The 18558-nt window shown below is 48.5% G+C and overlaps 1 protein-coding gene across 1 annotated transcript in view; it reads right to left on the bottom strand.

Moving 5' to 3' along the window:
• Positions 1-1099: 1099 nt before the first annotated feature.
• LOC147732818 (uncharacterized) overlaps positions 1100-18558 on the bottom strand; it is a 68607-nt gene continuing 51148 nt past the window's right edge. Inside the window, exons 3-5 of the mRNA XM_086954718.1 lie at positions 4105-4206; positions 2868-2999; positions 1100-1536 (exon numbers count right to left, since the gene is read on the bottom strand). Coding sequence (XP_086810844.1) covers positions 1100-1536; positions 2868-2999; positions 4105-4206 — 671 coding nt within the window. The remainder of the gene's footprint in view (positions 1537-2867; positions 3000-4104; positions 4207-18558) is intronic.

Below are 18558 nucleotides of genomic sequence, written 5' to 3'. Positions count from 1 at the left end.
ACCCCATTGAGTGTTGTTGTGAATGGATTTATAGTGACCAGCAAGGCTCTCGGGTATCTGGCTACAGAGACCTTATGTTGAATATAGTTATCAATATTTCCACCCACGCCCTGTACTGTCGCATTCTTTCTTCCACAGTTGTCGAAAGTACTACTTACTTTTAACTGACATGCATGCAGTAGTGTATGCACTTTCAAAGATTGATGGATAGGTTTGTACCCAAAGATTTGTTTATGTTCACAATTGTTCGTCCATGCTGTGCTACTTTTTCTTGTCTCCAAAAACCTTTCCCAAAAACCCCCGTACCCATCCATTTTTCAAACCCTAACCCTCTTCCCCCGGGCTGTGTGGTTTTGATTGATGTGTGACTAAATTACAGCAATAAATCCACACACTTGCTGGGGAGGATAAGGTGATAGCAACAGGCTGGTGAAGAAATCCGAGGATATATTCTTACTCTGCTTGACAAAGACCCATGGCTAATGTCAAAGAACTTCAACCGAATTAGTTATACTTTAACATTTGTTAGGCTACAACGTGGCACTGTTCTAGTGTACTTCTGTCACCTGCTATATTCTGTATTGTACCTTTGTATTGCTCAGGAGGACAAACCAGATTTCATTTTCTTTTTTTTCATAGGCAAGCAACTGCCACTGTGTCACACCACTAGTACCACCGCTATGAGGAAATTTTATCCGCCCAGGATTGCCAACCTTATTTGCTGTTTCCCGTGGAGCCAGCCCTGGGCCTAGCCCTACTTGCAAACAGAAATTACAGGTAAGATAGGCGTTTGGTTGGAGGTAGTATAATGGAGTATTAGGAGAGACGAGAGATTTGATTGACGGTAGTACTACTAAAGTCCTAGGACTATTCAGGAAAACAAACTTACTGTTATGTTAAACCCCCACCCACCAGACTCAAAAGCAGTAAAAAACAGGTATGGTCAGATAAAGTTTCAAAAAGTATATCTTTATAGCCCTAACAAAAGAATCTCCCGCAAGACCCTCCCTAACCCCAACGATTGTCCTTCAAAAGTCCCCAAAAATCACAACTCCCAATTCCCACCCCCCAAAAGTCTCTAAAAAAGGGGCAAGGGACACTATGGCAGGGTGCTGTTGGAATTAGCAGCCAGGGCATCATGCTCCTTGCGGAGGGTGGCAAGTTCGAAGCGGAGGCCCTCCACCACGTTCTTATAATTATGGACCTCCTGCTCCAGGTAGGACAGTCTGAGGGATAAGCGGCGCCGGTGTGCCTTGCAAATCCTGTGAGGGGCAGCTGCTTTCTTTGCTGCTGGGCGGTGGTGTTTGGCTTTGGTAGCCCGGCTCCGTACCGCTGGAGCACTGCGCTGGCTGGCAGCCCGCACGGAGGAGGATGCAGCTGTCCCAGTGGACGTTGTTGTTGTTCCAGACTGTGTCTCCTCCTCCTCCAGGGCCACCAGCCGCCGATATTCAGCAACAGTGGCATCCAGCCTCCGTTGCCGGGCCATTCGAGCCAGCTCCTTCCTCCTTGATGGTGTCTTGGATTTGGAAGGAGCAACTACATGAAAAAAGAAAGACATAGTCTGTAACCAATGCTCCTTAAGATTAACACAAAATGATTGAGCAGAAAGTTGTCACAGTACAAGTAGCAAATTGAAAGCACAGTGCATAACTATTGAGGACAGTATCTATGTAACCTCCGACTTCTTCATCCTTGCTCTAACATTAGTGGGAGTTTAAGGAACAAATTCTACGAGCACTATGGACTTCTATTACAGTCGACTATGACAGTACACCACTCTTATTCTTCTTCTTCTCTCTTGTTTAGGAAAATTGGTACGTTATCTTATGCAAGCCGGCATAATGCCAGCGCAGTGAACTTGCACCCGAGAAAAACAGACGCACACCATGGTGAGTGAGACAGACTTGCGTTACTGTACCGGTCCAGTACATGCAGGTGGTGAAGCTCTTACTTTTCTATTACGGGTGGCACTGAGAATACTCTGTTAAAAGGGCTACTGCTTAATTAATTTAGCTTTCACCCTACAGTGCAAATGAGTATTAGAAAAGGAAAATGAAGAAGCTAAATTATCTGATTATCTATCACTTCACATGGGATGTATTTGATGACATATGGGATGACTTTAGGTGCTTTGCTTATTATTGAGTGAACAGTGATACCCCCACACATGAATGACGTACTACTACTAAACTAAAGTTATTAAGGGAGGTAGGGAGTGTCCACCGTAATAACTGGATATATGCTGTGCTTGCAGTTGCAATACAAACTACTGCTACTATTCATGGTAGTCTTTGGACAACGTTACAACTTCTTTTCCTTGCCTTTCCTACACTGGAACGGACGTGCGGGTGCGGTGTTACATGCTCTTCAAAGTAACACTTAGTTCATCCAGTGACCGTCTACTCTCTCTAGATTCACATATGCTATCTAAGAGTCAGATAGTACCATGAATGATCCAGGCATCCATCCATTCAAAGTATATTGCACACATACAGTTTCTGTCTCACCCACCCAGGCTGTTCTCCTTCCACCCATCCTTGCTTCATCATTCACCCAGCCATGCACCATACCATTTTCTTACCTTCCCAGCCACCTCGGGGACCAAGCAAACACATATCATTCTTCTTTGCCAGTCATCATTACATTTCTCGTGCTTCGACACTTACTTACACCCTTCTTTCGCTTTTCGTTCATCCCATCCATCAAGTTCACCTCAGATCTGATTGGGATTCTTCTCGCCAAAAACTTCACAGCTAAGTCGAAGTACATTTAGAGGAGGCTACTACCTGCTTTTTTTTATAATACACCCGTGCAGAAAGCACACTCTGCAGTCTTCAATCTCAATGACTAAGGAATGTATAGCTTACCTCTGCCCGCCACCACCGTTTGAACCCTCACAGGCATGTCCTTTTCCGGCACTTGCACCGCCTCCTCCCCAGAGTTGTCCTCCTCGTCCAATGCCACCACCTCCGCGCTGGCCCCGTCTCCAGATGTTCCACCTACAAAGTACATTTAATAATGTTAGAATACACCACTCACTACTATATAATATTTGGTCTAGGAGGAAGAAAGAAATGTGAAAAAAAGTGTACAATTTAATAATTTTTGACTGTGTACTCTAGAGTAAAAATGTCCCTTTTTCCAGGGAAGGCTGTTGTCTTGCTGCACTTTTTGGCACAACTGATGAATGTTTGCTTTTTACTTTTTAACACGCACCACTTTTTCTCCTAACAGACAGAACCTTGACTTCTAAGAACACGAGCAGGATCAAGTTCAAACCAGGTGAGAGCTCGGCTCGACCACAAGAAATGTGTCCAATTAATCGTCAGCACTAAGCACTTTTCCATTTTCAGTTACACGTTCACTTTTATGACAAACTTGAATTTAATAAATGTGTTTACTTTTAATAAAGCTTTTAAACTTAAATAGACTCTGTGGTTTTTGGTCCTCCAGACTAGAGTGGATGAGCTAAAGGTTTTCGAATTTTTGCAAGCATGAGTCCGTGCCTCTGCCATCGGTGACTTTGGGAGCTAAATGACTCTGCCACACTATCTAGTCAGTAAGGAGATTGGGGGTTCAACTACAAAGTCTGTTATCACTGAGGTATGTGGAAAGTCTAACAGTTACAGCACCTATTATAATTGATAAGCTAAGCGATGCATTATTTAGTGTCCATAGTTCTGTTTGTGCAGATTTGTCCCTGCAACAGTAGTCGAATGGATTGTCCTCCTATCCAAACCAAAAGTAAAGTAGTATCTTATTATTTCTTGGTGGTGGTCATTCACCTTTTTATTGTTGGCAATGGTCAAAGCATAAACATTTAGAATACTTGAAAAGACATTATGGACAATCCCAGAGGACTACACTCAGTGCATAGAGCTATTGCTGACTAGAATGGGAGTCCAATGGAAATGCCAAATGTGCAATCTTAGTTAGCTACACAGACAGACTAATAAGAATAATCTAGTAATACCACACGGAGTCATAGTCGAGGCAGGATAAGAATTTAGATCCTGTCTACAAGAAGATCAAAGACGATTTAGAAAAAATCGAATGAGGAACGCTAGGAAAAAATAAGTACTCTATATTAAAATTAAAACTTACTGGGGCCAGCAAAGGAGCCCTCGACTGCCCGGTCCTGGCCTGCATCGACAACAGCACCCTCCTCCTCCTCCTCCTGTGTCCTCCTCTTGCCCCTGGGGGAAGCTGATGTACAACATGAAAGAAAGAAAAACAGAAAACATGGATGATATTTCTCAACCAAATCAAACATTTAAAAAAGAACTAACAAAGTAACAAAATATTTTTGCGAAATAGCAAATAGGGAACGACTCCACGGGATATATTATTGACCAATCTCATGTGGTCGACTACGTCATTACTTTAGTATTGCTTGATTTGCGGACCGTCGAATTGGAAACTACCCTATGTAACTCACTAAACAAAGTACTAAAAAGGTTTGCCTAGGATTGGCAGGCAGCAGTCCGCAGCACGCAAAGTGACAGCCAAAGTCCATCGTGATTGAAGATCAGCGACAACACTAAAGTTTCCTACTACATTCACCAGTCATTAAAATACTCAAACTATTAATCCACCACCACTATTTCTTCTTATCGCCATGTGTACAAAGGAAGGACTGGACTTGAGTCTGTAGGGGCTGATTTATAAGGCCCTTGCGGCTCTTTTGCTCCATTGTTGCGTGACTTTTGTGACGCAGCGACAGCACAAAAGAGGCGCAATGGTGCGGCGTATATTAACAACGTGACGCATCTGGGAGATGCATCACGTTGTAAAGCCCTGCGCCAATAGGGGTGTTCCGGCGCAAGGGAGGGCGTTCCTGCGCAGGAACGCATCCTAAAAGTGGCTGAGGGAAATCTACAAGATTTCAATCAGTCACTTTGAGGACAATGATGCGTGACTCAAACCCTGCGCCTGCTTGAAGCAGACGTACGGCTTGACGCAGCATTGGGGAGATAGGGCACCCCAGAGAATTGATGGAGCTGCACCATCGTTGCGACGCAACTCCAGCAATGCGCCACCTTTACGGCACAGATGCGTAACGCTTTGGTGACGTTTTGGGCCCATGGCGCGCCGCATTGTAAATACGGCGCACCATGGGTGATGGTGGCGTGACGCACAATTACTGGCGCATCCCTGCAACTTTGCAGGGATGCGCCGGTAATTAAAAATCTGAACCTTAGTGTGTAGCATTGCGCAGTTCTTTCAACTACACTCATACATAATTTCACAGGCCAATGAAATGAACACAAAATCTAAAACAAATAAGCATAGTAGCAACACTACTGAGAAGGAGAGCAGTGTACCTGAAATGCACAGAAGATTTTGAAATAAAATGTACCTACAATGTAATGAGCAGCATTATTGCTCTTGGTAAAAAACAAAAATTTGCAATATAATAACACAGCAGGAGAAAACATAGTAGTAAAGACATAGCTACTACTACTCACCAAGCCCGGGGATCTCAAGGCCAAGGAGGTCGAGCAGATCTCGCTCACGGGTCAGGACATCCGTCCAGCGGTGGGTGGCCTGGTTGTAGGTGCGCCAGACCCGAGAGTGGTGGTAAATGGCCTGGCACACCTTCTCCCACCGCTTCCGGCGCTCCCGGGCCCCGTACCCGGCACTGATCTTGCCGCCTCCCATGATGGTCCTGGGGAGGCGGCGCTGAACATAAAAAATGAGTAGGGCCACCTCCTCCGGGGTAAAGATCTCCCGTGGCATCACTAGCTCCCCCCTCAAACGCCCGCACGGGAGCCGGACACGGGGTGCGGGACCCTTCCCCTTCTCGGGATGCTTCCCGGATCCCTTCACCATGGTCTGGGCGGAAAGGAATAAAGAAAATAGAATAGGGAAGAGAAGAAAAGAAAAGAGTTTACAAAAGTAGTTTAAAATTAACCAAAAGTAGCAGTAAACACAAAAATATAGGGCTAGAAAAATAGAGGGATAGATAATAAGTAAAATAGATAAAAAAAACTTCAAACAAGCAAAGGATGGCAGAGATTGACAGAGGATACAAAGACCATGCCCAGAACCATAGCAATGAATGAGAAACAAGATGGCCGCGCCCGTTCACGACCGCGCGGGTAAGTTCGCGCGAGATTTTCCTTGCGAACACGCGCGAGACTGTACTGGCAAGCCGCAAACTTTGCGAGATTACACTTCGCGCCTGGAAACGGAAATACGTCAGGCAAACAAGATGGCTGCGCCCTTGAACGACCGCGAGGGTAACTTCGCGTCTTGCGCTACGAGCGGCTCGCAAAAACGCACAAAACCTTGCCAACTAACACGCCGCAAAAAAAACAAATAGCATATTCGCACGAATTTGCGGCTTCCGAATCCGATCTTGCGAGTGTTCGCACCCCGCGAACCCCGCGAAATTGCAGAAAAACGAGTTTTTCAAAAGTGAAAGCACTCGGCAGGGGCAAGAGTTCAAACTCATCATTAGTAACAATTCCCGGTAGTGCTTCCTGACTGGGGCCCCTCCAGAATTCAGTTGCTAGTTGCAACAATTGTATGACCCTGCTCTGACCCTCACAGCAGGCTCATACAATAGCTACAAGTAGGCCACAAAGAAGGTCCTGGGGAAAAAAATGCACTGCAACAGAAAGCAAAATTACAGATAAGGAAGCAGGTGCCAGACAGTGACACATTAATAAACTAACCCCAAATTAATTCATCTCAGTTGAAGCAGGGCTGGTGTGCTTGCTTTTCCCCCCCATAATCTACAGTAATGATGAACCAGAGGGTGGCATTGATGTAACAGAGGGTTGCAGTGGTGAAACAGAGGGTGCTGGGAACCTGTGATGATGAACCAGACGTAGAAACAACATAATTCGCGACCGTTGCGCGACGAAATGTAAGTTCGCAATTGCGAACTGGTACGAAACCCTCGCGAACTGGCAGAAATCCTTGCGAACACAAAAAAAAAAAAAATCCGCAAATTCGCAAGAATTCGCGGATTTTGCGGATTGCGAGTTCGCAAATCCGCAAATTCGCGAACGCGAGATTCGCAAAATTCGCCCATGCTTAGAGGTAGCCTGCTCTCCGTTGGATAGAATGGGCCGCCGGGATTATTAACGCTATAATCCTAGCTGGCTCGGGGAGCATGGTGCAATGTCGAGTTTGGTATCCCTGAACTCGGGGTTTAATTACGCATCCGTTGGTGTGGATGGTTTTTGGACTCTGGGTTCGAGAATAGCACTTTTAGAAAGTGTCTATTTTCTTGTCTAACCATATCTGGTCTCTGCTGGTCTTGCGTGTGTGTGACAGGAGCTGGGTGGCTCCAAGAGGTCTGGATGAGTCAGTGTGGGATGAGTGGGACATTACGTTGAGAGTAGGGGGAGAGTAGTTGTTGATAGCCTGCCTTGCCTGATACAATGCTGGCTCCACCTCCTGCCGAGCGACGGATGGCTCTGTACCTGCCATGGACGATCCTGGCCCCACCTCCTGCCAGGAGGGCGATAGCTCTGCTCCTGCCAGTGTCAATGCTGGCTCCACCTCCTGCGGGGCGTCTGAGGACCCGGCCCGGCTCAATGAATAGGCCAGGTGCTACTGCCTAGCTCCACCCACCACAGACCCAGGATGTTGGGAAACCCCCGGCATAGACAAAGGGATCAAAGACGAAAAGGGGTATAAGAGAAGGACCCCTGAACCAAGAATTTAGATCACTTCTGACAAGGAACCCTGTAACCAAGGACAAGAAGCCTGCTGATCTAAAGGACTGCCTACCCCTTCTGCCGGTGTGCTGTTGTTGGGGGAATCCTGCAGTGCTTCTTTATTTTTGCCAAGGAACCAGGAGAGAGGAACTGTGTGTGTACTCTCACGCTTGCTAAGAAAATCTCCAAGGACTGGAAGAGTGCCAGTCTCCTGCCGAAGTCACAGGGCCAAAAGACTTCGCCTGCTAAAAAGTGCTATCCGCTGGAAGTGTGAATCCAGCACCTCTGAAAAGACCAGCAACCACGACGATCGGACGCTGGGCCCGACCGACGCCAGCAGCAACGCCAGTGAGTAGGAGTACGGCTCTAACTCCAGAGGACCTCGTGTCTGCCCCGCTGCTGATCGCATCAACCGTGTGCCCTTCGACGCCGTGAGCGCTGCTCACTCTGTGCAACTGCATCATCGACAACGCCTGCTGAGGCCTGATCGACACCGAAGACGCGACGCCGGATTGCTCGACGCCGCTGATCATCGTGTGCTTCATTTTCCTAAGGTACTGTGTTGTTGGGGGTCCGTGTGACTCCAGGCCCGACGCAGCACTCCTCGCGGTCGACGCCGAACCTGTGGATTATCTCTGCCCAGCGTTGTGTAGCTCCTGTGTGAGTTACCCTGTTGCTAAGAACTGTGTTTCCAAGAAGAAGATTTGCTTGATATAAAAGACTCTTGTGCTAAAGAAGAAACTACCTTTGAACTATCCTTTTTCCTTCCCGAACGTATTTATTCCGATTGTGTACAGTTTTGCCGTTATTTGGTCTTGTGCTAAGTCTTATATAAAAATACTTATTTTTATAATGCTACGGTGTTGTGTCCATTTGTAGTGTATTCACTGCATTACTGTATGTGGTCATAATTGCTTAACACACAGCCTCTGAGATAAGCCTGTTCTGCTCTGCCAAGCTACCAAGGGGGTGAGCAGGGGTTATCAAAGGGTGTGATCCCCTTGCCCTGACTAGAAAAGGAGTGTCCCTATTTGTCAGAAGTGTATACCTCTGCCAACTAGAGACAGCCGGTTCTAACATTGGTGGGTCAGCGGTGAGGATTTGGACCTTGCATTTATGACCCATGTACAGTGATTAGTGTGCGCTACATAGTGAAAGCAGACCATAACGCAGTCACAATCTGATTCGGAAGGATCCTATTTTTGTTCTCCGCTTTCCTGAAACTTGATTTTCTGAACACTGCCAGTTTAACCATGAGTGACAACGGAGTCACTACCCCTGCTATCGTTGTTGTGGCGGAGTTCGAGAGGAGTAAGCTAAAGAGATACAAGAAAGATGAGCTGAAACACTTTTGCAACCAGTTTGAAGTTCCTACCACCGGCCTCTCGAGAAAAGATGATTTTTATAAAGCATTGCAGGCCTGGTGGGAGTCCAGAAATCCCTCTGATGTGGTGGTGGTACCCACAGAGGAAGGGGATGAGGAGGTGCCGGTGAACGGACCTGTGGCCTCTCCCGGAAGCAGTGTTTCCTCCAAAGGTCTTTCCCCTGAAGAAAGAGAAGAAAGGGCGAAAGAGCGAGCTTACAACATGGAGATGGCAAGGCTAAAGATAAATGGGCAGTTGGAGTTAGAAAATGCAAGAGGTAGAAGGGAAGCTGATTTAGAGATCAAAAAGTTGGAGTTTGAACGAGAGAGGTTAGCTTTGGAGCGTGAAGCCAGGTTGAGGGAACTGGATATCCAAGCTAAAAAGTTAGAGTTGAATCCCTCTGGTGGCAGCATTCCATCCGAGCCTGCAGAAAGTAAGTTTTACTTCCCGAAAGATGTGATCAAAGATTACAATAAGAATGAAGATATTGGTCAATGGTTTAAAGCATATGAGTTAGCATTGTTGGCCCACCAGGTCCCTGAGAAGAATTGGGGAGCGGGGTTGTGGGGTCGCTTTGTGAATGAGGGAAGAGATACCCTGTTAGACATGCCTGTTGCGGATAGGATGTCGTATGCTCATATGAAAGATGCTTTAATGTTGCGATATGGTTTAACCCCCGAGCAGTACAGACAAGCTTTTAGAGAATGTAAGAAGTTGCCTGGTACGACGTGGGTTGAATGTGTCTTATTTTTGCAGAGCCATGGATGGTTGGGTAAAGGGCAGCAAAGTGGAAAGTTATGAAGCTCTCTATGATTTGTTTGCGTGGGAGCACTTGTCTAATAACTGTTTTCCAGAGCTGCGCCAGCACCTGATTGATAGCAAGATATCTACCCCTAGAAAACTTGCTGAGGAGGCGGACCGCTGGGTCAGTACCAGGGTCCACAAGGGTCCAGTGGGAGACTCAGCCAAAGGTGGGCAGGGTCCCCAGCAGAAGAGTGGGGGGGACAAGGGTAAACAGAAGGAGTCTCAGAAAGGGCCCCAAAGTAATCCCCAAGGGAACCAAGGGAAGGGTTCCCAGCCTCCCCCTGAGAAGAAGTCAGGGGCCCCGATGGGTAAACCTGTTCATAGGGGCCCCCTAACCTGCTACGGTTGTGGGCAGGTGGGACACCGGTTTTATGACCCCCAGTGTCCCAAGAAGGATTCGAATGCACCGCCGCGTGCACCCCCTCGTCAGTTGGCAAGTGTAGCCTTGGGAGGGGAGGAGATGGTTGTCCATGGTGGGAGGGGTCCCACAGAAATGTCCCTGGTCTCGCTAGGAGACATGCAAATGGTCCCTCCACCCCCTCTGCCTAGTAACACTAGTAAATATAGGCAGTGGGTGACCATTAATGGCCAGAGAGTGGAAGCTCTCAGAGACACCGGAGCGAGTGTGACAGCTGTCAAGTGTCACTTGGTGTCCAGAGAGCAGGTGGTTCCCCACGCATTCTACCCCGTGATAGCTGCCGATAACTCCCAGAAAGAGTGTGAGGTGGCTCAGGTTTCCTTTGAATGGGGGGGAATTTCAGGTACTCTTCAAGTTGCTGTGAGGCCCGCCATGCCTGTCGACTGTCTCCTGGGCAATGATTTGGAAGACTCCCCTTGGGCTAAGGTGGAGCGAGCGGCGCATTTGAAAATGTTGGGTGTGCCAGAGTGGGTGTGTGCAACCACTCGATCCATGACAGCGAGTAAGGGTGTTGATGGGGTCCCGGAGCCTGAAAGTACGGCCCAGGACCGAGCTGTGAAAAGAAGAGGCAGGAGGCGCGGGAAACCGGCCCCCTTTGTTCCCGTGGTCCAGAAGGAGGTAGACCCTGAGGGGGATGCCCTGGAGCCCACCGGGGAACAAATTGCCGAACTGGGAGATCTGCCCGAGCTGACCCACTGGCAGCAGGATGGTGGTCCCTCCAGGGAGGAATTCTGTGCGGAACAGAAAGAGTGCCCTTCTCTTGTGGGCATGAGGCAGCAGGCCTCAGCCCAATCCTCAGGTGATCAGTCAGGGTCACATTTTGTGTACTGGGAGAACGACCTCCTGTATAGCGAGCCTAAGGCTGCTGAGCCTGGGTCAGCCCGTGTGCTGGTGGTACCCCAGCGCTTCAGAGCCTTCCTACTGGGTTTGGCTCATGACGTACCGTTAGCTGGACATCTGGGGCAGGACAAGACCTATGACAGGCTTGTCACCCATTTTTATTGGCCTCAGATGCACAGGGATGTAGACATCCATTGCAAGACTTGTCGCACTTGCCAGGCAAGTGGGAAAAGCGGAAGGAAGCAGAAGGCTCCCCTCCAACCTTTTCCAGTGGTCAGCACCCCCTTTGACCGGGTGGGTATTGACATTGTTGGGCCCCTGGACCCCAAGACAGCCCTGGGCAACAGGTTCATCCTGGTCTTGGTGGACCATGCCACAAGGTACGCGGAAGCCATCCCTCTCAGGACAGTGGCGGCCCCCGTGGTGGGACGGGCACTGATGGGTGTTTTCTCCCGGATGGGGTTCCCCAGAGAGGTGGTGTCCGACCGAGGCACCAACTTCATTTCGAACTATATGAAGTCTCTGTGGAAGGAGTGTGGGGTAACCTACAAGTTCACCACCCCTTACCACCCTCAAGGAAACGGGCTGGTTGAGAGATTCAACCGGACCCTGAAAGGCATGATTATGGGTCTTGAAGAACCAATGAGGCGGAAATGGGACGTCCTCTTGCCATGCCTGTTGTTTGCTTACCGTGAGGTGCCGCAGAAGGCTCTAGGGTTCAGCCCCTTTGAGCTCTTATACGGTCACCCGGTAAGAGGACCTTTGAGTCTGGTCAAGGAAGGCTGGGAGCAATCTCCCAGGAAACCTCCCCAGGATGTATACAGCTACATGCTGGCCTTTCGGAACCAGACTCGGCGCTTCAGAGAACTTGCTCAGGCAAATCTGGAGGCCAGCCAGGAGGAGATGAAGCGATGGTACGACCGGAATGCCACTCTGGTAGAGCTTCAGCCTGGTCAGGAAGTGTGGGTCATGTCCCCTGTGGAACCTTGTGCGCTCAAGGACAGGTGGACTGGACCGTTTAAGGTTGTGGAGAAGAAGAGCGATGTCACCTACCTGGTGGACTTGAAATCTCCCAGGAACCCCTTGCGGGTCCTGCATGTCAACCGTTTGAAGCCCCACTTAGAAAGGTCCGAAGTGGGCATGCTCCTAGCTACAGATGATGGAACGGAGGAGGAGAGTGAGCCTCTTCCTGACCTCCTGTATGCTAAAGAGCAAGACGGGTCAGTGGATGGTGTGGTCCTCTCTGACACACTGACCCTTGAGCAGAAACAGGATTGTCGCCACCTGTTGGGACAATTCCCGGATCTGTTTTCCTTGGTTCCGGGTGTCACGCATTGGTGTGTCCATGACGTTGACACCGGAGACAGCCCTCCTGTGAAGCACAAGGCTTACAGGGTGACTGACAAGGTCAGAGCGTACATTAAGGAGGAGGTCTCCAAAATGTTCGCGTTAGGGGTGATTGAGTCCTCTAGCAGTCCTTGGGCCAGCCCCGTGGTCTTGGTCCCGAAGGCTGCAGCGCCTGGTGCTTCACCGGAACTCCGGTTCTGCGTGGACTACCGAGGGCTCAATTCAGTCACGAAGACTGACGCGCATCCCATCCCCAGAGCTGATGAGCTCATCGATCGGTTGGGGGCTGCCCGGTACCTTAGCACGTTTGACTTAACGTCTGGGTACTGGCAGATCGCCTTGACTGATGGGGCAAAAGAGAGGTCGGCGTTCTCCACACCAGATGGGCTATACCAGTTCCGGGTAATGCCCTTTGGGATGAAGAATGCCCCTGCCACCTTCCAGAGGTTGGTCAACCAGGTTTTGGCTGGACTGGAGGAATTCAGCGCCGCCTACCTGGACGACATCGCAGTGTTCAGCGCCAGCTGGGAGGAACACTTGCGCCACCTCCAGGAAGTGTTGTTGGCCCTGCGCGGAGCAGGCCTCACAATCAAGGCCAGTAAGTGCCAGATTGGGCAGGGTTCTGTGGTGTACTTGGGGCACCAAGTAGGGAGCGGCAAGGTTGCCCCCCTGCAACCCAAGATTGATACCATCCTGGCTTGGGCACCGCCCAAAACCCAAACACAGGTGAGAGCCTTTTTAGGACTCATGGGTTACTACAGGAGGTTTGTCAAGGATTACGGTAACATTGTGCACCCCTTGACTTCGCTGACTTCCAGGAAGCAGCCACGAAACGTGATCTGGACTGATGCCTGTCAAACGGCCTTTGACACCCTGAAAACTGCAATGTGCACAGCACCTATACTCCAGGCACCCGACTTTTCGAAAGAATTCATTGTTCAGACGGACGCTTCAGAGCATGGCGTGGGGGCTGTTCTAGCTCAGGTGAATGAAGAGGGCCGAGACTTGCCTGTAGCCTTCATCAGTAGGAGGTTACTTCCCAGGGAAACGAGGTGGAGTGCGATAGAGAGAGAAGCATTTGCTGTGGTCTGGGCGCTGAAGAAGTTAAGACCTACCTGTTTGGGACTCACTTCCGGGTTCAGACAGACCACAGGCCCCTCCGATGGTTGATGCAAATGAGGGGTGAGAATCCGAAACTGTTGAGGTGGTCCATTGCTCTACAGGGGATGGACTTTACGGTGGAACACCGTCCTGGTACAGATCACGCCAATGCTGATGGTCTGTCCAGATTTTTCCGCCTTAGTGATGAGGACTCCCTAGGTTAAGGGTAGTTCTCCCCACATTTCAGCTGGAGGGGACACGTGTTAGACCTGACATCATTGGCTTGAGTCTCTCCTCCATTTTTTCTGTTTGCCTCTACTGTTTTACGATGTTTTGCTGGTATATGCTTTGGGCGCCATGTCACTGCTGATCAGTGCCATAGCGCAAGTGCTCCCTCTGTTAAAATGATGTATCTAGTGTATCCATGTTTGGCTTATTTGGTTTACTGTCAGTCCCTAGTCTAGCGCACCAGGAGTGCCAGGGCTTGTAAATACAAATGCCGCTCGTGGGCTTGCAGCACGTGTTGTGCCACCCACAGGAGCGGCCGTGTAAAAGAATGTCTATGGGTCGGTCATTGCGAGACCCACGTGCAGTCTTGCACTGTCACGTCGGCTGCGCAGGTATACCTACTTGCCAGCCCCTCCAACCTTCCCTTAACTTCACGTTAGTCACCCCTATGGTAGGCCCATGGGCAGGGTGCATTGTAAGTGTAAGGTAGGACAAGCCTGACCAAGTTGGCATGTCCTGATAGTGAAGTGCCGCCATCTTAGGGCTTCACTATTGCGAGGTAGCCTGCTCTCCGTTGGATAGAATGGGCCGCCGGGATTATTAACGCTATAATCCTAGCTGGCTCGGGGAGCATGGTGCAATGTCGAGTTTGGTATCCCTGAACTCGGGGTTTAATTACGCATCCGTTGGTGTGGATGGTTTTTGGACTCTGGGTTCGAGAATAGCACTTTTAGAAAGTGTCTATTTTCTTGTCTAACCATATCTGGTCTCTGCTGGTCTTGCGTGTGTGTGACAGGAGCTGGGTGGCTCCAAGAGGTCTGGATGAGTCAGTGTGGGATGAGTGGGACATTACGTTGAGAGTAGGGGGAGAGTAGTTGTTGATAGCCTGCCTTGCCTGATACAATGCTGGCTCCACCTCCTGCCGAGCGACGGATGGCTCTGTACCTGCCATGGACGATCCTGGCCCCACCTCCTGCCAGGAGGGCGATAGCTCTGCTCCTGCCAGTGTCAATGCTGGCTCCACCTCCTGCGGGGCGTCTGAGGACCCGGCCCGGCTCAATGAATAGGCCAGGTGCTACTGCCTAGCTCCACCCACCACAGACCCAGGATGTTGGGAAACCCCCGGCATAGACAAAGGGATCAAAGACGAAAAGGGGTATAAGAGAAGGACCCCTGAACCAAGAATTTAGATCACTTCTGACAAGGAACCCTGTAACCAAGGACAAGAAGCCTGCTGATCTAAAGGACTGCCTACCCCTTCTGCCGGTGTGCTGTTGTTGGGGGAATCCTGCAGTGCTTCTTTATTTTTGCCAAGGAACCAGGAGAGAGGAACTGTGTGTGTACTCTCACGCTTGCTAAGAAAATCTCCAAGGACTGGAAGAGTGCCAGTCTCCTGCCGAAGTCACAGGGCCAAAAGACTTCACCTGCTAAAAAGTGCTATCCGCTGGAAGTGCGAATCCAGCACCTCTGAAAAGACCAGCAACCACGACGATCGGACGCTGGGCCCGACCGACGCCAGCAGCAACGCCAGTGAGTAGGAGTACGGCTCTAACTCCAGAGGACCTCGTGTCTGCCCCGCTGCTGATCGCATCAACCGTGTGCCCTTCGACGCCGTGAGCGCTGCTCACTCTGTGCAACGGCATCATTGACAACGCCTGCTGAGGCCTTATCGACACCGAAGACGCGACGCCGGATTGCTCGACGCCGCTGATCATCGTGTGCTTCATTTTCCTAAGGTACTGTGTTGTTGGGGGTCCGTGTGACTCCAGGCCCGACGCAGCACTCCTCGCGGTCGACGCCGAACCTGTGGATTATCTCTGCCCAGCGTTGTGTAGCTCCCGTGTGAGTTACCCTGTTGCTAAGAACTGTGTTTCCAAGAAGAAGATTTGCTTGATATAAAAGACTCTTGTGCTAAAGAAGAAACTACCTTTGAACTATCCTTTTTCCTTCCCGAACGTATTTATTCCGATTGTGTACAGTTTTGCCGTTATTTGGTCTTGTGCTAAGTCTTATATAAAAATACTTATTTTTATAATACTACGGTGTCGTGTCCATTTGTAGTGTATTCACTGTATTACTGTATGTGGTCATAATTGCTTAACACACAGCCTCTGAGATAAGCCTGTTCTGCTCTGCCAAGCTACCAAGGGGGTGAGCAGGGGTTATCGAAGGGTGTGATCCCCTTGCCCTGACTAGAAAAGGAGTGTCCCTATTTGTCAGAAGTGTATACCTCTGCCAACTAGAGACAGCCGGTTCTAACACCGTGTTTAAAAAAGGCCAGAGGGGAGACCCAAGATGCTATAGGCCTATATCATTGTTGGACTCCTCTATTAAAATCGTGGGGAAGGTTGTCCTGGCTAGAATAACATCTTGGGCAAATGGGAATAAGATTTTGACAGACGTACAATACGGCTTTAGAGCAGGGAGGAGCACGGAGGACCAATGCCTCAATCTTCACCTCATAACATCCAAGTACACGAGGGCAAAAAGGGGATCCATATTCCTAGGCTTTATGGACCTATCCACAGCCTTTGATCTATTCAATAGATCAAGGCTGTGGACTATGCTTCTGAAAATGAACCTTGACTGCTCATTAGTGCATTTCCTGGCGGAGTTGCATAAAGATCTGAATGCCTCCATTAGGATGACAACAGAGGGGAAATGTACAGCGAGTTTTAGGTCCTGCAGAGGGGTGCGCCAAGGCTGTATTTTGGCCCCCATGTTATTCACGTTATACGTGAACTCATTGGAGGCTAACCTAACAGCTGTCACTCAGGATATTCCGTGCATGGAGGGGTACGCCAATTCCGGTGCTCCTCTATGCCGATGACGCAGTGCTGATAGCCAGGACCCCGATTGCCCTGCAAAAGCTGCTTGATTCCTTTGGAACTTTTATGTCCAGTTTAGATTTGGTGATTAACAGTGGCAAATCCCATACAATGTCAGTGGGTTGTTCTAAAAGTAAAGATAAAACCTTTTTTTGTGGCAGTGAGGTTATCTCTAGCGTAAAGATTTTCACCTACTTGGGTGTAGTATTTGATCATAGGGGTACTTGGATACCACAGTTAACATCCAAAGCAAATGCGGTGAGAAGTTCTGCCTCCGCAGTTTTGGGGTTCGCTAAAAGACTAGGGGGGAAACCTACTGAGGCGATCCTGGCTATTTACAAAGCCAAGACAGTCTCCATTGCAAGATATGGGGCGGCAATTTGGAGGTTTGTAAAACCTGACCGCATCCAAACGGAGGAAAACAAATTTTTGCGGTCACTGCTGGGCTTACCTCAGTCTACAGCGACATACTCGATACACCTTGAGCTAGGTCTGGGACACATCACAGACATGTTAAAACTAGCACCGATCCTGTTATGGATTAAACTATGGCTAAATCCAAACCTTAGTCTTAATCATAAGATCATAAAAGATTGTCTTAAACTAGATCACATGAGGGATATTCAGTGGCTGTCCTATGTAGAGACCTTGGCTGTGAAGCTAGGACGCCCTGAGATTTTTGCTAGACCAGAATCCCTGTGTAAAGCAGATCTAGTGTGGGTGAAGATTAACTTCACTAGGCTATGTGTTGCCGAGCGTGAAGCGGATGAGCTAGGTAAACCCTCAGTGAGGGCACACGTAATGGTAACCACATCTCATGAGTTGGCTCCCTATTTGTCAGTGGTAACAAATTTTTTCCATAGATGGTTACTAACAAAATTCCGTTTCAATCAAGTCCATATGGTTCTGTGGGATGTGAAAGGTTGGTGTAGGCTTGAGGATTCTACTCCATGTAAATGTGATGACCAGTCTGCCCCGGACACTGTGCACTTTTTGTTTTTTTGCCCCTGGTATTCCGAACCCCGGAATCGGTTTATAAAACCTATGCTGAAAGAGATGAGATTTTCGCAGTATAAGCCCGCATTGCTATTTCTTCAAATGATGGAAATACCCGTAATTATGTACTGTGTCGCCAGTTTTCTGGCTGCATCTGCAAGAATCAGGAGATCAAGATTGGATTCTTAATGCTGAAAGCTAACTATTCTGTAGCATGTATTTAAATAATGGATTGTTGGGCTCGAATTGAAATGAGATTGTGTAATTATCTTTTTAAACGGGTTTTAATTGCCTTTATGACTGATAATGTATTAATTGACTTTTTAAATATGTTTTAAATAGTTTTATAAATGTCTAGTATACTTTTATGATTTTAATTAATCGAATAAAGTGGTTTTGACTTGACTTGACTTGAATAGCATTTTTAAGAACTTTATTAAATCTTTCACAGATACCATTACCACTAGGGTTATATAAAGAAGTGGTCCTAAGTGTCACTCCTACCCTCTCAAAATATGATTTAGATAATTTCGATACAAATTGTACTCCATTATCGCTGATGATTTGAACTGGAAGGCCTTCTTCAATGAAGACTCTATCCATAAATTGTAACACAGCAAGAGAGTCAATTTTTTCAACAATGGAAATACTTGGCAAGGGAAACATCGTTAACAACATGGTCACTACACCGCAATGCTGTTACGACCGCGATGTAACCACGCTATGCCATTACAACGCAAGTCTTTACAACGACTTGCGCTAGATGGCGTGCTAACATTAAAAATAGTGTAGTTTACTATCCCAACACCTTCCCTACTGTTAAGTGGACTGGAGTTGGAATAATAAATTACACTTTTTTAGCACACCATCTAGCGCAAGTCGATGTAAAGACTTACGTTGGAAGGGCACAGCGTGGTAACTTCGCAGTTGTTGTTACGACTGCGATGTAACGGCATGCT

Source organism: Lissotriton vulgaris, chromosome 2_1, assembly GCF_964263255.1.
Source record: "Lissotriton vulgaris chromosome 2_1, aLisVul1.2, whole genome shotgun sequence".
Classification (NCBI taxonomy): domain Eukaryota; kingdom Metazoa; phylum Chordata; class Amphibia; order Caudata; family Salamandridae; genus Lissotriton; species Lissotriton vulgaris.
This window is presented reverse-complemented; position numbering and strand designations above follow the sequence as displayed.